The sequence below is a fragment of the Cydia fagiglandana genome, chromosome 1, assembly GCF_963556715.1.
Source record: "Cydia fagiglandana chromosome 1, ilCydFagi1.1, whole genome shotgun sequence".
NCBI lineage: Eukaryota > Metazoa > Arthropoda > Insecta > Lepidoptera > Tortricidae > Cydia > Cydia fagiglandana.
In genome coordinates this window covers 20322330-20348098 of record NC_085932.1, presented here as the reverse complement: position 1 = coordinate 20348098, position 25769 = coordinate 20322330, and the positions used below count along the sequence as shown (strand labels likewise).

Here is a 25769-nt window from a genome sequence, read left to right as displayed (position 1 = left end):
CCACAAAAAAGCTTTATTTCAAACGATAATTTTGTTTGTAGCTAATAGGTCTGAAGCTTTTATTTTACTCACATCAATGTCCGTAAAATAAAATAATTATAAAATAATAAAAGGATTTATTTAACATTTTGGAGTTATATGCGCACTGTATACGTCAGACCTTCTGTATGGCTCCATTCAAAATGGAAATTTCAAAAATACCTTATGACATCAATAAGCAGGAACTCGTACATACCTTAAGGGTTGATTTTATAAGAGAGTCACTGCGTAAAATCACTTCCCACGTATTTATAGCCTATTTCCGTGAACGGGTGTTGATAAAATCAGTATTTTATGCTGCCTTTAAATATAGTAATTCAATAAACATCGGTCCCAGTACGGATATGATGGTCGTTCTTGTCTACGTGATAGCGTGATAAAACGGCGTCCGTCACTTTCTATCCCATGGTGTTAAAAAGTGACAGTTATTTTATCACGTGGATAAAGATGGATAAAGCCATCCATAATACGCCGGTGGTACAAAACTACATTATGTGCATAATATATGTACGTGATATAACTCGATGCATTTTTGCTACATTTTGCGAAAACTATATTAGGTACGAGTATCCGCAATGACGTAACGAGCCTAGCTTCAAATTAAACCTTGGAAGTACTAATTTACCATGTCATTACAGGCCGTCGTTTGAAACTGTCGTATTAAATTATTTACTATTGTTACCTAAGGGTTGCACCAACCGCAATTAACAGACTGATCAACGTCACGCAGTAGAGATCTATGAAACTTCCCATACAATAAAATTTAGCGAACGATTTAACGGTGACAGACGGGACAGACGGTTTGGTGCGACCGATCCTAACTGCCGTATTCGAACTTCAAGATATTCACAAGAGACTACACGTACTAGATCCATTCAAGATACGTTATAGTTTAGATATCAACTAGTTCTCTTTTGCAGCGCAATTCGGGCAACCAATGTCACTTTTACGTTAGATAGAGTAAGATATCTATTAGATGTGAATTGGATCACTAAGTCATATCCTGTGGAAATCGTTCAAGAGTATCTCCAGAATCGCGCAAATGTCAAATTTGACAGGTTAGATCTTAAACATATCGTATACGTATCTTGGTGATGTCTAAAAGATATCTAATAGATGTCTGTTTCAAAATCCGAATCGGGCCCTAAGTGTTGAAAGGGGTAAAATTGAATGCAGGTAACCCTTATTTATATGACATTAAAGTAGGAAGAACCTACATATAGACTACCGACCTACTGCCCAGTTCGCTTAGAAAAGAGGTGCTAGAAGACTCTCTCGAGATGCGCTAAGCTGTTTGCCCTTTCTTTCAGACTTTCTTTCAGATTTTTAAGCTTTTACCTAAAGGGACTTAGTACAATCAGCAATTGTCTGCCTCACAGTAGCTTTGAAAATATCTTAAAACAAATTTTAAATGACAGTAATATGAATTCTAAGACAACACTGCTTATTCTTATGGGGAATAGGGGTAATGTGAACAAAAATAATTTAATTAAATACTTTGAACAGTTATACTCGCTTGCAGTGCATGAAATTATTTTTTTCACATTCCCCTATTGTGAGCAAATGTCAGAGGCAGAAAATACCACTAAGACATAAGTTAAATATATCTCTATATAATCTTTGTACATATAGTAGTAAGTTTAGCATAATTATTGACACTAACAATTTTGTTAGTAAATACCATATGCCTATGGTGTTTTTGACTAAAGGCAAGTGTTGCCTTTCAAATTATTATAAAAGACAAATAGCTTTATCGCTATCCTATTTACTTGACATTTCTGCCAAGAATTTGGCAGACAATTCTGCTCCTATTGAGCAGCCCAGTATGAACTTGGAATTGGTTCCAGTCATAACCAATGATTTAATAGATTTAAACTATAGCTGTTAAGACAAAAGATTCTGTCTCTGGCAATTTAGTTTTAAATAAATATAATGAAAAATACTGCAAACATGGAAAGTATATCCACCTGGTGCATCAAAATATTCAATGTATTAGAGGAAAAAATTTGCAGATTGAACTTTTTTTGAATGATTTTAATATTGATATTTTATGTCTTACTGAACATTGGTTACATAATAATGAATTAATGCCCCAATTTAATAATCACCAGGCGGGAAGTTCGTTCACCAGACTTAGTTCCATACATGGTGGGTCATTAATTATATTAAATAGTCAGTTAAAATTTAAGGAACGTAAGGACATTGTATCCATGTCTGTTGAACGGACTATAGAACTAAGTGCAGTTGAATTAGAGCAATTTATTGTTGTCTGTGTGTATAGGCCGCCATTAAGTAATTTTGAATTATTTGAAAACATAATGGAATCTGCCCTACGTAAAATATCATCTTCTAGTAAGAAATTGCTTATATGCGGCGACTTTAATGTAAATATTATGGAAAATTCAACAATGTCTTGTAGATTATTGAATCTTTTTAAATCTTGTAATCTCAACCACATGTTTATGGAGCCCACTAGAGTGACTGCTACTAGTGCAACCTGTATAGATAATATTTTCACAGATATTTTTCCTATTGCTAAAAAAGTTATCAGCAATTTAGAATCTGACCACTTAGGTCAATTAATGGTATTTGAGGCATTTAGGAAAAATACTATGAGAAAACAAATAACTTTTGTACCAGTAACCTCGGACCGCGTGGAAAGAATGAAGCTAAGTTTAGTTCAGGCGCTACCCTTTTTGTCTTCCGATATGAGTCCTAATAGTATGTATAATTCATTCTTTCACACTTTTATGAATCATTATAATGCGATATTCACCTCAAAATCGGTCGTAGTTAGTGGTGCATCAGTTTTTAGTGAGTGGGCTACTGCGGACTTACATCAAAGAAGACGTGAACTGTATGCCTTATATGAGGAACGGCGGTTTAATCAGAGTGATGAATTTAAAGAACATGTGAAGGCGTATTCGAAGAAGTTTAAAGTAGATTGTCATATAGCTAAGCGAAATTATCTTAGTCAGAAAATAAAAAGTAGTTCAGACATTATTAAAGCAACCTGGAAAGTAATAAATGTGGAGACTGGTCGTTCGAAACACACAATTAAAGAACTTAAACTAAACATTGATAACAAAATTATAGATTCTAATTTAGAAGTAGCTACAGAATTTGAAAAATTTTTCACCGAGGTACCAGTATCTACAACTAAGGATTTAAATTCATCACCCTCATCTGCTGTTACATTATTAAAAGATAACGCTCCAGAGTGTTGTGGAGACCTTCATTTTGAACATGTTTGTACCTCAGATGTAATAAAGGCGTTTAAATCAATTAATGTCAAAAAAACTAGTGACCTCTGGGGAGTCTCTGTCCATGCTGTCAAATCCTTAGTAGAAATTGTAGCGCCTGACTTGGTAGTTATATTTAACAACAGTGTTGATTGCGGCGAGTTTCCTGATCTAATGAAACATAGTAAAGTAATTCCTTTATTTAAATCTGGTAGCAGCTCTGACCCCACTAACTTTAGACCGATATCTGTGCTACCAACATTTAGCAAGATTTTTGAAAAATTAGTTCTTTCTCAATTAGTACGACATTTTAACGTTAATAATTTGATGCATAATAAGCAGTTTGGTTTTACACGGGGTCGCTCAACAACCGATGCTGGTGTTGAGCTAATTAAGCATATTTTCGATGCCTGGGAGGAGTCACGAGATGCTTTAGGTGTCTTCTGTGATTTATCTAAGGCCTTCGACTGTGTTTGTCATGAAACATTAATCAGGAAACTTCATTATTACGGCGTTAGAGGATCGGCACTGAATTTACTTAAGTCCTACTTAAATGGTAGAATACAAAGGGTCGATGTGAATGGACAGCGATCACCTGGGTCATTGGTCTCTATGGGTGTACCACAGGGGTCAATATTGGGGCCTTTCCTGTTCCTTATCTACATAAATGACTTGCCATTCCTTGTTAAGACCCACCATGATATAGTATTGTTTGCAGACGACACCTCACTTATCTTCAAAGTCAAACGACAGCAACAAGTTTACAATGATGTAAACAATGCTATTTCAAAAGTAGTAAATTGGTTCAATGTTAATAATTTAATGTTAAATGAGAAAAAAACTAAATGTATTAAGTTTGTCACTAGTAGTAACGTAAGGCATGTGCAAGCAAGTGTCATTGTGAAGGATGAGGAATTGGAATTAGTTGATAGTACAGTTTTTCTTGGTATAACTTTAGATTCTAAACTCCAGTGGGGTCCCCATATTGCTACTCTTTCGAATAGACTGAGCTCTGCAGCTTTTGCAGTGAGCAAAATCCGTCAGTTAACTGATGTGAAAACAGCTCGATTAGTATATTTTAGTTACTTCCATAGCATTATGGCATATGCTATTTTACTGTGGGGCGGTGCTTCAGAGATAAATACCATTTTTGTTCTGCAGAAGAGGGCTATTCGAGCAATATACAAAATGAATCATAGAGACTCACTTAGAGATAAATTTAAGGAAATTGACATAATGACAGTGCACTGTCAATACATTTATGAGAATATTCTGTATGTACATAAAAATATTGTAAATTTTAGGAAAAATTGTGAAATCCATAATATTAATACTAGAAATAAACATAAGTTCGCAGTGCCCTTCACTCGGCTCCATAGAATTAAAAAATCATTCATGGGTAATTGTGTAAGATTTTATAATAAACTTCCAAACCATATTACTGAATTATCTATTAATAAATTTAAGAATTATGTAAAGCGTAAACTTATTTCCAAAGCTTATTATACCACACAGGACTACATGAATGATAATACAACGTGGGATTAATTGTTATTCGAAATGATTATTTATTTATTAGGTATATTTGATTATTGATGAGGAAATTGATATTCCGATGTAATACTATCTACTTGTTTGTTACTTATGCTTTTTTTGACATTTAGATTTTATTCTAGAAATTCTAGACTAGTATTTTTTTATACAATTTTTTTTTAATGTTTGACGATCCTTTTGTGAAATTCTTAGTGTTAAATTTGACATGTATAATAATCCAATTTTATTATGGAATAATATTAACATCAATAAATTGTTCTGATAATTAGATTAAGATTAATTACGATTCATAAGAGCTTGTTGCTAGGCCTACATGAATAAAGTATATTTTGATTGATTTGATTTTCAAGCTCTAAGGCAGGAAACTTGAACACTGTGCACTGCTATTTTTCAATAGCGTCGGACTTAGTCACCTTTCCTTCCTGGAAAGTTTAATATTTACAATATCTAGGAGACCAAGCTTTGTTCGGAAAACATATAATAACTCTAAAATGCGCGTTTTCCCAGAGATAAGACCTAGCTAGATCGATTTATTGCCCCCAAAAACCCCCATATAGCAAATTTCATCGAAATCGTAGAGCCGTTTCCGAGATCCCCAACATATATATACATATATAAAAATAAATAAATAAACAAGAATTGCTCGTTTAAAGGTATAAGATACATATAATGTAACATAAAATTTAACTGCGCTGTATTTATTCCGTTTTGATATTATTGAAATAGCTTAAATTGTTATGATTCCGGCAATATAACTGCTATAAAAGTCGCAATAAATTTCCATATAATTTTCAATGTATGTGTTAAAATTTTACTTACAACGAATAATTATGATATGGGTTTTTGAAACATGATGACTTGATGAGTTACGGTATACACCGCCTTTGAATTATTCCCGGAAAATATTTTTTTCTTTTACAAGAAGGTGTTGTTTAAGGCGAAGACAAGGCGTTTAAAGTGTTGTGAATAAACGCTCTTTTGTTTTACAATTTTTGCTTTTGTTTGGATCCGTACCCGAAGGGTGACAGATGAAACCGAACTAACGGGGAAACATAAAATGCTTAACGTTAACATAACAATAAAGGCCTGTGCACACCAGCTGCGTGTGCGTGACGTCCACGTGCGCGTGCGACGTTGTAGTATACAGATCCTTATGAGAGACGGTACACCACTTGCGTGACGTGTGCGTGTGCGGCTTCAACATTTTAGCGTACGCACACGCCAGCCGGTGTGACTCGGCCTTAAAAGGTAGTTACTGCATGCCTACTGCTTTTTTGGAATTTTATTTACCTACACACAATAAAAACCGGTCAAATGTGGATTTGTACTAAGAAATACTTTGTTAAAAATTGCATGGTAATATTTCTTTCACTAGGCATAGCAAAATTCAAAACAATCCATAAAACAGAAAACGTCTTACATATATCCTCATAACGAGTTTGTTAGCGGATTTGCCTGTGTGTACAGGCCGTTATTGGCAGCTTTATGAAGGGGCTATTGTGCCCACCTGCTTATATCTATAATCTATATAACTTAACGCTTTGATGTAAACTACGCTGGAGGAAAAGGTTTTCATTAGCAGACATGTATTAGGTATCCAAACATATTTATGTAAAATATAAACGAAGTTATATAGCTATATTAAGCTGAAAAATAATAAGTGCTGTATCTATCTTAAGGAACATCGTGAACTAGCACATTTAAGAGCGTTATTACATTTCGGGGTTGAGCGAGTTTAGGTATTTTACGCGCTGCGGCAGGCCGTGCGAGCTCAGTATGCCGATCCCTTCTACCACACTCGCACTACAATGATGGATTAAACATTCTTGATCCTTCGCGAAGCATATTGAAATAGGTTTGTTCCATGTCGACCATTATCCACCATTGAGAATTAAAATAGAGTTAGACCAAGAAAAGTCTGCAGCGTTTCTGATAGCCCACGCAGTGCAAGTGTTATTTTAAACGTACAATTTCTATGAAATTATGACTTAAATATCACGTATAAATAACATTAATTTGGATTACATGAATAATGTTTGTGTTAAGATGAAAAATTGTACCTATGTTTCACTCAGTAGAAAGCAGAGTTGTGCCTTAAAATTAAAACGCTCATTACCTACGTTTAAAGTTTCAGTGGTTAAATTTTAGTAAGAGGGATAAACCATAAGTACCATAACTTTGCTACCTAGTTAAACAGAAAACTATTTCTCGGCAGGTTCAGCTCCCGCTATCCGGACTCTGAACAGTCAGCAGCAGAAGTTACTAAGCGGGCGGGGTGTTCAAAATTACCTTGACACGCTCTTATTCTCTTAACAATAAAGTCGCGTCAAGCTCATTTTGAACACTTCGCCCGCTTAGTAACTTCTGCTGCTGACTGTACATAAAGTCCAGCTTATATTCATAAATAAATAAATAAATATGTATAAATACATAGGTAATATTAAATCAATATAAATAGGACATTTTACATTAACTAGGACAGGTGGACAAAATTAGCTTTCCTAAACTCATAAAAATGTACGTACAAAAAATTTTGTTATGAGACATAACGTTTAAAAAAGCAATTTGTCTAACATTTGATACCTTAACATTTTCCCTAAATTAGGGGAAATTACCCCATTATCACCTGCTGGCAACAATTTACTTGTCAAAGGCATCTAAATTCGCATCGCTTTGAATGGCAAATTGGTCGTTACGGCAGTTTCGGAGTCTGCGAGGGCAACACCGATACTGTTTCGTGTGCGTTTAATGTTAGGCTAAAAATGTTAAAATTTTAAAAATAAACAAAACATTTTGAACATGTAACATGTAAAAGGTAGGTACCATTGCCCCAGCTGAATATTGGAGCGGCGTTAATAATAGCGTTAAGCGCCAGCCGCCATAGGTATACCTTTTGCCGTGGAACGTCACATATCTTTACTATTTCATATCTAGTGAATCTGTAAATCATTTCCTGAATCGAGCCGCATTTATATAAATGAATTAGATACTGCCTTATCGAAAACGTAACTTACTTAAAGACAGTATCAATTCAAGGATAGTGTATTTTTAGCCTCAGTATGACAATTCGGTTTGTTACGATTTGAACTACCGCCGCCGACTGTGTCTGTAAATCAACAAGTCCTCTCTACTTCATCAAAACAAGCAAGTAAATAATTAAACTTTGTTCTAAAATCCTAAACAAATAAGTTAATATCGCTATGTTCAAAGGACGGATTTATGTTATTATATTAGATACAATGACGTCAAAAAGCAAATAACATGAAAGCCCATTTTATTAAACCGCAAAAGTTAGGTTGTAGCTACCAAAAAACAGGGAACTAATGAGTTCCAAAAGTAAACTCAAACTCTTGTAAATGGTATTATTATAAATAGTTATTCCTCGCAAGTCCTAAAAATAGGTTAGGCACATATTAACATGTTCATATCTATGTATAGGTTCAAGGTTCAGGTAGGCAGCTATTTAATATAAAAAACAACGAGGAAAAGTTGGAATCAAATCGTAGATATAATGACTAAAGTCGATGAATGGATTATTAATTTTAATTAATTACTTGTGTCATGTTTTTCCACAACCTCATGTGTCGTGTTGTGTGACTCAAAAATAATGAGTACTTATTAGTAGTAGTAGTAGTAGTTTTTGGACAATGCTGTTTTTGTTTACGTAGGTTGGTTGTTGGGTTTTAAAAAATCTAAATTTTTGTGCGAAAATATTTTGTATTCTTACCGGATATCCACAACAACATTTATAAAATAGCTTATCTTCACGCTTTGCTAAATACGTTGTATGCAAACATGGTTTGTGTCCCCCCAGATTGTTCAAAGAACAACACGGAAGCATGTCGCCTTTGTAAAGCACTCATACTTTATCTAATTTGTATATATTCCGTTTTCATGCTCCACGGCTTTGTGTACTTACAGTTTTTTCACATCGGCAGGTCAAGTCGAAGGTGCACTGATATCAAACCGATATTAGAATGATATTGGAATCATAGTATAGGTATTAGCTGTTGTTCGCGTGAGCGTCTCGCTCACACTAATATGTACGGTCGAGTGCATAAATATGTATATATTTTTTCTCCTTATTGCAATGGGTTAAGGTAAAGAAATATATACATACTTATACACTTGTACTGTACCTATACTTGTGCAGTGCTTGTGAGTGAAATAATCGCGCGAATGACAGCTAACTGATATGATCCCAATTCGGTTTGATTTCAGTGCGTGTTCGAATAGGCCTGTTTGTCGACTTCTTAAACTTTTTGGACTCTGACGTAACTAAGACTCCTTAACTTTTATAGGTGACTTAGCTAAAGCCCCTTTTGCTCGTGTGAGTATCTAATGTGTTTTTTAATACATATGTTGTATTTTTTTTTGAAAAAAAAATGTTACTGAAATTGCCGATATTATAATTAAAAATATGAATATAGAAATTCTAGTAGTTAAATATCATCACACCGCTATATGTAAATGTGAGCTGGAATTGGAAAAGAAAAATTTTAGGTATAAGGTTCACAGCAACTTGCAACAACTTCAAATCTGGATTTTATATTTTAATTATACTTATTTTATTAAAAATTAAAACTACCGGCATCGTCTGTGAGCAATGTTTGTGGTCGCGATAGGTACCTACGTCCGATCATTCCCCGAGGAAATTCGTTCCTTTGATACAATTCAATCAAACTTTGTTTAGACATATATAAGTGCAAACACATTTGCTCTATTTATATATATATTTTATTAATTCTATGTAGGCAACAGAGTTCCCGTTTGATGTTTGAAAATTGCGATGTCATATAATATAATATCTTATATCTAAAACATTGAAACGAGCAATTTATACGTATATTTCGGGGATCTCGGAAACGGCTCTAACGATTTCGATAAAATTTGCTATATCGGGGTTTTCGGGGGCGAAAAATTAATCTAGTTCTTCTCTCTGGGAAAACGAGCATTTATGAGTTTTTGTATTTTCCGAGCAAAGCTCATTCTCCCAGATATTCGGCAATAAAACGCTCTAGTTCTGGGAGTGGGACCTACCTATAGCTTGCTTTATTTTTAACCGACTTCCAAATCCCAAAGGAGGAGGTTATCAATTCGGTTGTATGTTTTTTATTTTTTTTATTTTTTTTATTTTTTTTATTTTTTTTATTTTTTATGTTTGTTACTTCATATCTCCGTCATTACTGGACCGATTTTGAAAATTATTTTTTTGATTGAATGTATATGCATACAGATTGGTCCCGTTTCTGTCAAAACCCAGTTCTGATGATGGGTTCCATGAGGAATCGAGGGAACTCCTCAAATGTTAAAGGCATATATATAGTGATTTTTGGGTTTTTATCATCAAATCAAGCATATACATCCAAAAGAGTGACATTTGATGAAGTGGAACTGCTGATGATGATCAGAACGGAACTCCTCAACGACGCATAGTTCACGGTTTGCGATTTGTCCTCTTCGTTATGTTTGTTAAGCAAGTTCAGTTTTTAATGCACATTTTTGTCAAGCTCGAGTTCTGATGATGGGATCCATGAGGAATCGAGAGAACTCCTCAAATCTTAAAGGCATGCGTATAGAGATTTTTGTATTTACATCAGAAAATTAAGCATTTTCATTAAAAACTGTCTCATTTGATGAAGTGGAACTGCTGATGATGATCAGAACAGAACTCTTCAACGACGCATAGTTCACGTTTCGAGATTTTTCCTCTTCGTTATGTTTGTTAAGCAAGTTAAGTTTTTAATGTACATTTTTGTCAAGCTCGAGTTCTGATGATGGGATCCATAAGGAATCGATGGAACTCCTCAAATATTAAAGGCATGCGTATAGAGATTTTTGTATTTACATCAGAAAATTAAGCATTTTCATTAAAAACTGTCGCATTTGATGAAGTGGAACTGCTGATGATGATCAGAACAGAACTCTTCAACGACGCATAGTTCACGTTTCGAGATTTTTCCTCTTCGTTATGTTTGTTAAGCAAGTTAAGTTTTTAATGCACATTTTTGTCAAGCTCGAGTTCTGATGATGGGATGTATAAGGAATCGAGGGAACTCCTCAAATATTAAAGGCATGCGTATAGAGATTTTTGTATTTACATCAGAAAATTAAGCATTTTCATTAAAAACTGTCGCATTTGATGAAGTGGAACTGCTGATGATGATCAGAACAGAACTCTTCAACGACGCATAGTTCACGTTTGGCGATTTTTCCTCTTCGTTATGTTTGTTAAGCAAGTTAAGTTTTTAAGCAACATTTTTGTCAAGCTCGAGTTCTGATGATGGGATCCATAAGGAATCGAGGGAACTCCTCAAATATTAAAGGCATACGCATAGATTTTTTTGTATTTTCATCATAAAATCAAGCATTTACATTAAAAACTGTCGCATTTGATGAAATGGAACTGCTGATGATGACCAGAATAGAACTCTTCAACAACGCATAGTACACATTTGGTGATTACGAATTTCGATTTTGACTTGGACTGGGTCCCGGACTCGGACCCAGAACCGGACTCATACCCGGATCCGGTTCGGACCCGGACCCGGACCTGGACTCAAACCCGGGCTCGGACCCGGACTCGGACCCGGACTCAGACCCGGACTCGGACCCGGACCTTGACCCGGAAAACCACTAGGATACCTTAACTAAATAAACCACTATGATTACCTACCATAAAATGTGTAAGTATATAAGTATGATGATGCCAATCTTACTAGCCCCTCCCGCTTAAACCCCCGTACACCGCACCGCATGGGCCGTTAAGTGGGTTAGGTTAGGTTTGAACTGCGATCCTCACAGAACTGAACTGCTATCAGAGAAGTGGGTTAGGTTAGGCTAGAACTACGACCCTTACAGAAGCGAAATGCTAGTAAAAAAGTGGGTGGTTTTACCTCCTTTTCTACATAGTGTACCATCTACAATAATCTTTCACCGGCCCCCATAGAAGTCGGTTTTTTTTTCTTAAAAATTATTTACACTAGAGTTCACTAGAGGAAATACCACATTCCCAATCCCACGGGCAACCACGCAATCACGTCGCGCCGTAAACACACAAAAACATAAATAATATTTGTAAACGAAAGGGAACAGTTAAAGCTAGAGTTGTGCTCGGCATATTTATTGTGCTGGCAATTAGTTCACAATGTAATTAACAAGGGCTCGTGGTAACGCATAATGTGGACGCAGCCTAATTCATCATGGCCGCCGCAGCTGTCACATTTTGGCGCGCAAAGACTTTAAATGAAGAGCAAGTTTGAGATATTGTTGAAATTGTGTTTTGAATCTGTTAGTTGTTTAGCTAGTGACTTTTTAGAGATTAAGAAAGAGACGTAGATATTTTTGCAACTGACTTTACCCATGCCATGGCTTTAAGTTTTAAGAGCTTTTGTATCCTGACTGATCTACTGTGACTTTATTGAAAACCGCTTTGAATCTAAGCAATACATTTTATTTACCAATTTAATTTCACCTGACATTGATACAGACGAAGACGTATTCTGATGGACGCGCTTTAATACAACTAATTCAGACAAGTGTGCGTAAACAGAGAATCAAATAAGGATGTATTTGGACACTACGGAGGCATCGTGGGGCAAATAAAGCCCGGGGTGACAGTCGCCTGATTTACTTCGTATTAAAGGTGTCGGGCCAAAGCCGGTGGACAAGTGTGGAATAACTTATCGCATTGTAGGCGCCTTAAAAACTGGTTTGTTTTATTAGTTTTTAAATCTCTTAGGCCCACTTGCCCAATCTCTTAGGCCACCCCATTCCACTAATCCGGGGTTAACCGGTTAAACCTGGAGTTACCATGGTTGCCGTTAACATGGCAGGGTTAACGGTTTAACCGCTTAACCCCGGGCTAGTGGGATGATGCAAGTGGGCCTTAGTAAGTAAGTACCAACTATAAAGGACATAACGACATAACTCATTTCATTTCACGAGTGGCCGCGCTGGGTTCAGTTCATAATTACCTATATTTTATTTGCCTATGTCATCTTGCATGTATTGATTTCTAAAAGATTTAAGTATTTCGCTATATGGAGCCTAATGGAATCTGCAACTAGGTATATTGGTGATATGAGAATAGTGAACATTTTTATATCACTACGCCTTATAAAACAAACACGTCTGTTTGTTCGCGATAAACTCAAAAAGTACTGAACGGATTTTCATGCGGTTTAAGTGTATAATTTGCTAACCCGTGTGAAGCCGGGGCGGGTCGCTAGAAGGTTAAGATAATAAAATAAAGTAACAACGGTACTTTGTTGTATTTAACTTTAATCTTTAAAAGTTAAACAAGAACAAACTGTACGAGTATGAAACTAAATACCTACCTTGGATGTTCCGTTTACGGTTATGACCCAGAAGTTAAAGTGCTGAAAGTACAGCTTTATTTGATATACTCAAACACAATAAGACCTTATGTTACCCTTGACCTTATCTACCTAATCTCATACATTTAAACAAGCAATTCTTGTGTATATATATATATGTATATATGTCGGGGATCTCGGAAACGGCTCTAAGGAATTCGAAGAAATTTGCTATATGCGGGTTTTCGGGGGAGAAAAATCGATATAGCTAGGATCTTATCACTGGAAAAATGCGCATTTTGAGTTTTCATATATTTTCCTAGCAAAGCTTGGTCTCCCAGATAGATATTATTAGATTAAACTGATGCATTTCTGCGAGTAGGTACCAACTAAATATTTACTAGTGCATAGTATTTAACGTATTTGCCAATCTACCACCCGGCGGTAAATAAGTTTATTTGACGCTTCATCAGTCAAATTTCCTATCACTGTGACATTCACAAGTTAGTACGTCACTTCAGCAGCCTTTTCGACCGTAAGCCAAAACTTGCAACTTCTTTAAAGTTTATTCAGCACGCACAGACAGTTTACTTTATTTACATGCAAATGACTAGTTAGTATTCATGTATACGGGTCTCTTTTCACCATAATTGGTGTAGGCCTCAATTTCATAAGTTTATGAAATATTTACATTTCAAAGAAACGTGCGGTCGTTTTGAAACTGATTTAAATGACCTTTCATTTTTGCTTCTATGTTAAACATCCTGTCTATACCTGTGGACTCTCGGCACGATTCGGGAAATGATTTTGAGATTCACTAGATATGAAATAGTAAAGATATGTGACGTTCCACGGCAAAAGGTACCCTTGCACCGGCTGAATATTGGAGCGGCGTTAATAATAGCGTAAGCGCCAGACGCCATAAGGAACCTTTTGCCGTGGAACGTCACATATCTTTACTATTTCATATCTAGTGAATCTCTAAATCATTTCCCGAATCGCGCCGTCTGTTTTGTACACTTTCAACTCGCAAATTGCATAGAAGAGGACACCTACGGGCCAGTAATAACAAGTCTGCAATGCGCAAACCGCACAATCTGGGCTAACCAATTACACTTGCTTTGCTGCCATATTACAAACTATAACGGCCCAATTCGCACAATGCTTATAAGATGTCACAGCCAAACGATACCAGTGTCAAAAGTGACGGTTTTGATTGAGGAAATGTCACTGTGGACACTGACAGGTCGGTATCGTATCGCTGTGACATTTTAATAAGCATTGTTCGAATTGCAGGCAGCAGGCACTACATTCACCACGCTAAACAAAGGTGAAGTTGTATTTAGGTATATTAGTAAAAAATACTAAATTTAATATATGTATGTACAATCAAAACATTTTAATTAAATTTAAATATTAATTTAAATTATTGTAGAAAGACGTATCAAAAATGTTTACCAAGTAGGTTAGATAAGTAGGTAACTTTAACTAAACTTTTATTGAGTAAGCACCTACATTTATTTATGGACCACAAGGTAGGTATTATACGAATTACGTTTAAGACACACTTATCTAGTAGTTTCATAAAGGAACCTTGGATAAGTTATGTGTCCCCCCAAAACTATTTCTCAACCCTACTACAAGTTGGTTCGCTTCGTATACAGATTTCAAGTTGTTTATTAGGTAATACCTACTGAAGGTAATTGCATGCAAAAGTATTTTTCTCAAAAGGTTGAGGCAAAGTTGACTTTGCCGTCTAAAAAATAGGTGGCGAAGCGCGTAGTTTATGGTCACTCAAAAATTAAAAAGTTAAAAACATTGCAGTCTCGCTTTTGGGACTGCAATGTTGCATACAAATTCCATTATTTGTCGAGTTCCAAACTTTTTAAAATTTGAAATGGCCATATTAAATGAAGGCACAGGCCCATTAAACAGCCAAACAGATGATTAGTACCGCGACTATTTAGTTGTCTCAAATAGGTTGGCGTATTTTCGGCAGAAAAATACACTTCTATTTTTTTATTAAAAAAATAAAAAGGCGGCAAGGGCTTTTTTCTGTGAAAATATATACGTAAGAACGTTGGTTTTGTAAAATATTTCTATGCTATTTATATTTCTTGCACCATTTTTGAGAAAAGCACTATATATGACTCGGCTGGAAGGCTACTTGCTGGCTTCGGATTCCATTAACGAATCCTCAGCCTGCAAGTAGCTACTTCCGAGCCTCGACAATAATGTACTATTAATTAATATAATTGAAACCTACAATTTGGCAAGTTTGGAACCTAAACGATTGCATTGTCATCTGCGTTAAGCTTTGCGCGTTTATCCTAGCAATGCACGCACGAGAACTTTCCAAAGTTGCGAAACTTTCCACATGAGAAATTCTCGGTCTCGGGAATTTATTTATCTATCGTAGTTTATACCATGAATATTCACGATAGTTTAGGTGTAGTCCTTACCCCCAGAAAATTCCGACGTTTGGTCGTCCGCTTCCGGTCAGAAAAATGTATGACGGCCCGGCCAAACGGTCAGACTTAGGTAGGGGTTGCTCGACCAAATATCATAGAGGGACCCTAGCAGTTTTTGACGCCGCCATTTTTTTTCAATATGGCCGACTTTTTTTTAAACTTTTTTAATTTTGTCCTAGCGCGCTGAAATTTTGGTCACGGAATTTCGGGGTCTCCTAGATACCTATGAAATTTTTTTTTTGGAAAAATGCTACAATTGCGGGAAAACTGGCCACTTTTATTTTGTATGGCAACTTTTAAACGGTGCGTGATAGCTGGGGGGTGCTCGACCAAATGTTATAGAGGGCCCCGAGACAAAACAAACTGCATTAAAAAAAATCAAAATGGCCGACTTCTTTTTTTAATTTTTTCAAGTTGGTCCGAGCGCGCTGAGAATTGGCATGGCGGGAGATAGAGGCCTCTAGATTCTAATGAAACAAAAAAAAATTTTTTGGAAAAAATTGTCTATAATATACATGTCTGTAATATACAGTGAGAATTTAAGCAACTTATTGGTAAATTTATCACATCAACAAAATAGCTAACTGTAAAAGACAATAATATATGCATAATAACATTTTGTTTTAAGTAATGCCTATTTAAACTTTATTTCAAGTATATTCTCTTGTTTAAACAATAATTTCCATGTTGCAGGAATGTTCTGAGAACATTCTCGAGAACGTTTCCTCTTTTTGGGAAAGTTCTGCAATTTGTACATTGCTATTTATCCTCCTTGAATCATTCAATATCGTACACTCCACATCTAAACGACAACTTGGAATCTGAAAGTCATCATTTACCTTAAGCATAAGGAACTGTTTATTAGCCTGGAGATTAGCAAGTAATCGATAGACTCTACTTTTAGATACTTAAATGTGTACGTTTATTTAGAAATACAATCAGTTTGTTTTGACTTACCTATAGAATTATGGTGGCTTGAACCGAGTTTATACTCTACCCCCTCATAAACGCGCTACAAACCTCAATTAGCTAATAATCGTTTGTTCTTATCTGTCATTTTGACTTATGTATTTGTAAAAAAGGGATAAAACAATTTAACAAAATCAGGCGTGTAAAGTTTTATGAATAAGGGGGCTAATTGTTTACGAGTTAGGTACGAGTAATCTTTCGAAATTGTTTTCATCTGTGGCGTAAAGTTACTCTTTGTTCTTAGTAAAGTTTTAATGCAAAATAACAAATGTATTGGGTTCTTTTATAATTAAAGGTCGAGATTCCTTTAATGTCAGAAAAACAAATGTTTTTTTATTTTTGTTAAGTAGGTCCATTTTGATTTCTGACACGTGATTTTGCTATATTTTAATAGGCACTCTACAGCATGTATGAATTGTTATGTACTACCTAGTAGCGGATGGCGCTGGAGCTAATATGCGGCGTTGCATGAACAAGAGATTTCCTTTGGCAGGATTGGTCCTTAGGACCCAAGGATGGATTCAAGAAGTGGAGCCACCGAGATTTTTGATGTAAATTTTTAGGGGGGGGGGGCTCTTAACTTGATCTTGATATCTGTATCATTTAAGCTACTAGGTCAAGTTTGGTATCGTTTCCGTATAAATCGGGGGTGCCGAATTCATTTCTGATATCATAATGACACCATTCCGAAATAAAAACACATAAAATATGAAAAAAAATCTTTTTTTTTAAATTCCTCTTCACGCTTAAACGGCTGAACCATTTAGTTAAAATTTGGTACAGAGATAGTTTGAGTCCCAGGGAATAACATAGCATACTTTTAATCTCAATAATCATCCCTTAAGGGTGTGAAAAGGGAGGAGGAAATTTGTATGGGGATTCAATAACCGCTGAAACGATTTAGATAAAATTTGGTATACAGATAGTTTGAGTGCCGGGGAAGAACATAGGATAGTTATTATTCCAAAAAAAAAACCTTAAAAATGAAAGGTATTAAGGTGTAGGATTGTATGGGAAATCAATAAACGCTGAACCGATTTTGATGAAATCTATGTCTACATCTTTGATTTAGTTGAAAAGGATACTAAACTTGACTTAGAACCTAAACTTAAAAAATTATTAACCTCAAACGTCGCAGACTATTTAATAGACTAAGAATAAGACAATAAGGCTGATTTAGACGGCGCGCGAACTCGCATGCGATTTTAGCTACATTCCGGACTGTTGGTTACGTCCAGTTCAACCGACCGATCAAAACCCGCAATGTAATGAAACTCGCATGCGAGTTCTCGCATCGTCTAAATAATAAAATAAATAATAAATAAATAAAAATATAATAAATAAATATTATAGGACATTCTTACACAGATTGACTAAGTCCCACAGTAAGCTCAAGAAGGCTTGTGTTGTAGGTACTCAGACAACGATATATATAATATACAAATACTTAAATACATAGAAAACACCCATGACTCAGGAACAAATAATATCTGTATCATAATACAAATAAATGCCCTTACTGGGATTCGAACCCAGGACCATCGACTTCGCAGGCAGGGTCACTACCCACTAGGCCAGACCGGTCGTCAAATGAAATGAGCCCTTATTCTCGCTTATGCCACCAATGAGAATACAAGGCCTATCCAGTTCTTCCGCGTCACCGGCGGTGGCGCGTACGCATCGCATTGATAAACTGCAATGCCGTTCAACCGGCGACGGTTAAAAATAGAATTAGATAAAGCTTTGCAAAGTATAACCCTTAAAGTTATTTTTAAAAATAGACTTTTCGTGTTTTTTAGTTTTAAAGGAAATGTGATGTCTTTTGACAAGTAAGTAATTTTATTAGGTAAATTAAATAAGTATTTGCACGTTGGGTTGCGTTACATTTAATAAATATATTCATACTAAATAATTAAATCATCGTTTTTTTGATAAATTTGATAAATTGATTATTCTTTTTTTGAAATTTATCTTTATTCTTGCTAATTTATGACTAATTTGATAAAATAGTGTTCGTACCTACTCATGCCCTCCATGATTATAAATAGCTTTGTTTTGATTTGAGGACGTTGAAACGCATTATCAGTTGCATCATATCTGCGTAAGAAGTAATTTAAAAATATTGTTCAAACATATTTCATGGTAAACTTAAGGTCGTATTATTTTAGTAGGTATACTTATACGAAACTGCGAATCTGACATACCTACTAAAGTCCAACCCTAACTAATCAACCCGTTAAGCAATATGTTCCAGTTTCTATGAAAATCTTTTTGCCTCAAGTATTTTATAGTTTCATTTCTTTCAAGAAAGAAAATCTTAGAATGTGGTTCCATGGAACCAGCTTAGTTTGAAAACACTGGAACGGATCGGTGTTCCCCGTGTTATAATAACATAAAGCACCTTAACGGTAGATCATATTTGAATAATCTGTTGTCTTCATACCGTGCACTCTTTTGCCATCGAAGATGTTTTTATAGAAAAAAATTAAAGAATTAAGTGCCATATATTTATAATACCTAGGTACATAACTCTTACAAATTAGTGCGATAAAGAGACAGATAACGTATCGTTGTCGTAGGGCAAACGATTGGCATCTTGGCTAGGCACCCTGTTGTGCTTCGCATACTCACGCCCGATTACTGTTAATTTGAGTGTACTTCATAACGCCGATATTAAACTCCTAAGTAGATTGGAATATGCTCTGAATATTTTATGGCGGTGACCCATTTTATAAATTTTGTATGTAGGTACCTATACTGTACTTTAGTCAAAGTTGTTCATAATATATGGTACATATGGTAATATATGGTATGTGGTACCTGGATAGTTGGAATCTCAAGGGGCCAGCAATTTTGAGTGAATTAACCAGGTTCTTCATTTTAGCAGGTCGTGCCAATTAACGACGTTCAAGAAATGGTTGTTTCAATTATAAAGGTTCTCATTAACCCATTGGCCGCCACAGACGGGTGTGGACGGCATCGGAAAGTCTTGCCAAGGACGCCAACGACGGCTACAGCCGTCAGCTTCGCCAATTCAATAGGGATTTACGCGAGACTCCGTAAAGTTCAAATCGCGATCGCCTGGCGTCCGGGGCACGGCATATTCGCGCGCCGCCTGGCGTTCAAAGGGTTAATAGAGGACAAATTTATTTTATAGAGGTCCAAATAACCATTAAAACTTGCATTTTTACACTACATTGGCCCGTACTGCCACCCTAAGCCAAATAGCGCTATCTCAGTGGAAAACATTGCTAACTTATACTTTAGTTTCTATAGCTTACAGTTCCATTTTCAAAGTAATTTGTTTTTGAGATAGCACCATTCGGCTAGGCGGGCAGCATAGGAAATTCATCAGATAGGAATTTTGGCAAATTCTAATTTCATGTATTTATAAGATATGCGCTTGTGTTCACAGTAGGGTTGCCAACTTTTTTTTGGTTCGTTTTGGCCGTATTCGAACTTCAAAATATTCACAAGAGACGACACGTACTAGATCCATTCTAGATACGTTATAGTTTAGGTATCAACTAGTTCTCTTTTGCAGCGCAATTCAGGCAACCAATGTCACTTTTACGTTACATAGAGTAAGATATCTATTAGATGTGAATTGAATTAGATGTGAAAGTTATATCCTGTGGAAATCGTTCAAGAGTATCTCCAGAATCGCGCAAATGTCAAATTTGACAGGTGAGATCTAAATATCGTATCGTATATATATATATATCTTGGTGATGTCTAAAAGATATTTAATATAAGTCTATTTCAAAATCCGAATCGGGCCCATAGTATTTTCTAGAATAAGGCATCAAAATATAGTACATTTCAAAAAAATATAGTACCTACATTAGATAAAATACTAAACATGAGTGTAATATACGTTTAATCGAAAATATAGTATTTATATTTAGTAAGTATATTTTTCCAAAAGTATATAGTACAGAGAGCCAAAATATAGTACAATACTATATAATATAGTACGGTTGGCAACCCTAGTTCACAGTTGCTTACGTGTTACGTGGTAGGTACTTGGCTAATTGCGAGGTTCGTTTGGTTGCAAAGATCGCGTTCTTCTTCTTCCTCCTCGCGTTATCCCGGCATTTTGCCACGGCTCATGGGAGCCTGGGGTCCGCTTGAACAACTAATCCCATGATTTGACGTAGGCACTAGTTTTTACGAAAGCGACTGCCATCTGACCTTTCAACCCAGAGGGGAAACTAAGCCTTGTCCGGTTTCCTCACGATGTTTTCCTTCACCGAAAAGCAACTGGTAAATATCAAATGATATTTCGTACATAAGTTCCGAAAAACTCATTGGTACGAGCCGGGGTTTGAACCCGCGACCTCCGGATTGAAAGTCGCATGCTCTTACCGCTAGGCCACCAGCGCTTCCAAAGATCGCGTTCGAGGTGGCAAAATGAAAAAGTTCGTAGGTTCAACTACTATTTAACTTAAATCTATGCACAAAGCCAATACTATAATAATTCAGTAACAGATATTCTTGATAAAGACACATAAATATCCTTACAGGGATTTGAATCTACCAGTTATTTCATAGTTCTTACATTAGATACTCAACTGCTGTGAAAGGGCCTAAGCTAAGAAAAAGTAGCCGAGCAAGAGGCTTCCAATTCAATCCTAATTACAGGAACTGGTCTGGACCGGATTGTGATTGGGCAATCCGGTCCAGACCAGTCCAGTCCAGTTCATCGCCGGTCAAAAGTTCAAGTAAAAACTAGGTATCCTGCTCAAAAATTACCTTAGTTATAACGACGGATTTGGAGTGAGTAGTAAGAAAGAAATCACTGCAGGGTAAATCTTATTTTGTGTAGGTTTTTTTTAAATATTTTAAAGCATAATTAAGACACGTCTTTGAAATTCACCGTTTTCAAAAATACTTTATATATGTACGAGTACCTACCTACTTGCCGAATTTCAGACCTTCACTTCACTTTTTCCCTGTTCTCTTGGCGTGAAATGCTCCGGTAAACAATTAAATTGATTTCCAATGGCTGTTAGTGGCGAAGCAGGATATTGTTTACTATTTACCCTCCAATGTTTGATATTTTTGACGTGGCATCGCCACCGATCGTGTAAGTAGGGGCATGATGACCACGTCACGTCACTTTCTCAAGCCGAATCGGGCCTTTTGTAGCAGACATAATTTGATAAGCCGCGAAAATAACTTGATATCTGTGTCAGACGAATCGGCTCGGACGTATTAGCGATAATTCGGGCATAACGCCGCCGCAAAGCCTCACAAACTGAGCTTATCTCGCCGAGTTGTCCTTTTTCGGCCTTGTTTGTGGGGATGATTAAGTAAAGAAGATATTGTTTAATTATGTTCTATAAAGTTAACCTGTATATAAATCCTACCCTAGGTACATTCTAGCTTGTAAAGCTGTTATATTATTACGTAGCGTAGCTACGCTTTGATTCGGTAGGTGTTAAAGAAAGTAATTGTTTCAAGAAAATATTCGAGGGTCCCCAAAAACGTCGTATAAATTAAATGCAAAGAAGGTTGGTAAAAGGCAATAAGTTTTGCGTTTCTACTCATAGGCATTCCAATATAACACGTAATATTAGGAATTCTTCGGATCGGTTTCACCCAAATGTACCAATGTGTGGAAAATGTTGGAAGCCAAGTATGTGCAATATTTAGTTAGATGCGTGGGTTTTTTTTATTTCATATGAGTTTGTTTGAAAGAGCAGGGGATAAAATAGGAGTAACTTGGGAGAGCCGTTTACAAATAAAGATATTATTAATATTCGGTATCATCGGGTGATAAAACAATATTATTTATAACTGTTACGTTTTCTCGGCTAGTAGTTAAAGCTAGGAAAATGCAATAACTATATTCTTGATACGCAATATCGTATAATAATATCCTTGTTATTCTGCGCTTTATGTAACTGGAGACTCCCTCAAAGAAATGCGGATGCTTTTTGCATTCTTTGTTATTCTTTATGTACGTAGTTTCTTTTTGCGTAAAAGCTCCTTTGAGGGCGGCACGGGCGGGCGTGTGGGAAAAATCCTAATTTTATTTCACCCTACGCGAACTGACCTGAGAAGCGATAACGCATGACCTTTGTCAAGACGCTGACACTCGGAGTTCTAAGCTACGTTGGCTAAAGTATCTTTACTATGATTGAGGAAAATGTTGAACAAGTGTGAAATTACTAAGTATTGGCCACAAAACAAATAAGTACCTACCTACCCATCTACCTGTACGTCCTATAGTAAAGTGCAATTGGAGTGTTCAACTATTGTGCCTTGTTAGAAGCGTTTAGACCTAGAGGCCTACATATCGCTCATCGTAATAAATGTTTTAGCTATGATTAAAGACTATCGTAATCATAAATATTGTTTTATCAATTATCATATATTGCATTCACCTGAATTAAATAATTTAGTTCCAGTGAAATTCCTCAACATGGTGCGAGATCATTATATTCCAGGTTTTAGATATGTAGGTTGTATAATACGTTACTATTCCACTTTGGTAAATATGGAACCATATCCTGCAAAAATGACGAAATATTGTTTCTGCAGATTTATCAAAGCATCTTTATACCTAACACGAGTTGGATAATGGAGTGTTCATTTTATTGACTCACACATAGATAGTGTAGTGATTCGGTATTTCAAAACCTTATTTACGAAATAGTCTTTACAGCTATTATTTTTATTATATTATTACATTTATTACAGCTATATAAAATGGATTACTATATCTGATGTATTCTTGCGGTTTGATGTACCTATTTCTAAGGCTGTATGTTCATATGTACTTATCATTTAGCAATAACAATGAAATATATAAGAAAAACTTAACGCAGTACTTGGTAGGTAGTACAAAGACATTTGATTCTCTTCTAGTCAACCTCAAAACGGAGAAGTACGAGTAGGATGAATAATGAATATGGAATCTTCGTCACCTTTTTGAACTTAAAGATCTAATTAATCAAATTATACACTTGGTAGAACATTAGACATGTATCACAATAATATTCGTAATTATAAAATATAAGTAGGTAGGAATTAAGATAATTAAATAATATAGATCTCAAAATTTAATGAGCGTAATGCGAATAAGATCGATTGATACTTTGACAAATAATCATCGCCTAGCCAATTGTATTGACAATTAGATCGATAGATTTTCGTACTTTATTGATAGGTACCTACTACAATTTTCTAATTAGAGGCAGTCACATATACATATTTGCTTTTATTCAGTCTTTAATCTAAAGGTATATTCAGTCGGTATCTACCTACAAAAATGCTTGTGCCGCACACTGGTGGTACCCCGCCTTAAAATTATGACTCGCCCTTATCCGTTATTAGGATCTGTTATTGACATTGCAGTACATATATTAACTAAAATATTAAATATTTTTTTAGAGGTGACGCGTGTCGTGTATGGGCGTTGTGCGCAGTGGCGGCGCTGGCGGTGGCGCACGCGGCGGCGGCGCCCGCGCAGCTCTGCTCGAGCGCCGTGGAGGACGACCCACGCGCCACGCGCTTCTGCCAGGCGCTCAACACTTTCCTCGAGCTGTACGCCGAGGCGGCGGGAGAGCAGGTGCCGGAGTACCAAGGTAGAGTACCTATAAGTTGTTTCTTTTGTTTTCTTAAGATCGCTGTCCAATATCCGACTTCTCTACGAAACTTCAGTCTCGTTCGGATGCAATGGTGTGTATATAGAGAAATACCTGTCATGTAGACAACGAGAAAACATTTCACATTAGCATAAGAGCTAACGATCTAAACTTACATCAAAGTCTAGTAGTCGCAGACTTTAGTATGCTTAGGCTTAGCTTTTAAGATACCAAAAAGGAATGCGATTCTGAGAGCAAGACACTGATTTTAAAGCCCCTTTGTAGACCAGGCCCCGTAGACAACATGCCAATCGCTAGCGCTCCGTAGCGATCGAAACGCAACTGTTACTGTCGCACTAATTTGAAAGAGTGATAGAGCTACAAAGCGTTTCGTTGTCGAAGCGATAGCGATTGTCACCTTGGCTAGGCCGGCTGCTACCTCGAACTTCACCGACCAACAGCTGCCTGGCACCCGGATAAGATTAGTATTACAAACGAACTACAGGCATTTCATTGCTCTGAAAATTGTACAACTTTTTCCAGGGCTAACTTTCCATCTATCCTTACTCCTCAACATACACTCTTTCAATATATAACCGCATTATAATTTATTAAGATGTCTGAATTAAGGGAAAGGCTAAGTAACATTTGGTCGCCTTAAAAAAATCTAACTATACCCCTCTGTGCTTGAAGATAAATTATTGACTGTCTCTTTGTCCAGCTCTGGTGCGCGACTACCCCCAGCTACTGGACTCCGGTATGAAGCGACAAGACGTGGTGCACTCGTTCCTGCGCTTCGGCCGCCGCCGCTGACGCCGCGGCCCCCGCGCGCCCCGCGCCTAAGACACCCGCCGACACGCTCCTTCGTCCAAAACATTTATAAATATTTATACTAACTCTATGTCTGGTATCCGACTAGCGACCTCTCTCTCCAATTTAAATGTTAGCGCTGTGTTATTATAAGTAACGATATTGTTGTCAACATTTTGTCGCACTTCGTTGTAGGTAAGAGTAAATATAATTATTAATGATGTTTTAAATAAATACATATTTATGACAAGCTTAGCGATTTTTATTCAAATAAAGTTTCCTTCAAAATAGTAGTGTAGTTAAGCTGTGTATTTTTTAGGGTTCCGTACCCAAAGGGTAAAACGAGACCCTATTACTAAGACTTCGCTGTCCGTCCGTCCGTCTGTCTGTCACGAACCGTGATAGCTAGACAGTTGAAATTTTCACAGATGATGTATTTCTGTTGCCGCTATAACAACAAATACTAAAAACAGAATAAAATAAAGATTTAAGTGGGGCTCCCATACAGCAAACGTGATTTTTGACCAAAGTTAAGCAACGTCGGGCGTGGTCAGTACTTGGATGGGTGACCGTTTTTTTTTGCTTTATGGTACGGAACCCTTCGTGCGCGAGTCCGACTCGCACTTGCCCGGTTTTTTATATATATAAGTACTATGATTAATCCATAACAATCTAATCTACAGACATCGTACATTTTCCACCATTTTTGGTGCAGCGGAGTGGTGTTAATAATTTCAAATGTAATGGTATATTAAGGTTAATATTAAAGTA

General features: G+C 36.3%; 1 protein-coding gene across 2 annotated transcripts in view; it reads left to right on the top strand.

The window, feature by feature from the left end:
* Window positions 1-25250, top strand: part of LOC134671107 (myosuppressin-like) — a 33352-nt gene extending 8102 nt beyond the window's left edge. The window contains exons 1-3 of one of the 2 annotated variants that reach the window (XM_063528887.1): window positions 18383-18422; window positions 23995-24188; window positions 24910-25250. In XM_063528887.1, coding sequence (XP_063384957.1) covers window positions 18409-18422; window positions 23995-24188; window positions 24910-25001 — 300 coding nt within the window. In that variant the 5' untranslated portion in view covers window positions 18383-18408 and the 3' untranslated portion in view covers window positions 25002-25250. Of the gene's footprint in view, window positions 1-18382; window positions 18423-23994; window positions 24189-24909 lie in introns of those variants that run through there. The other variant, XM_063528893.1, reaches the window with a different exon arrangement.
* Window positions 25251-25769: the final 519 nt, after the last annotated feature.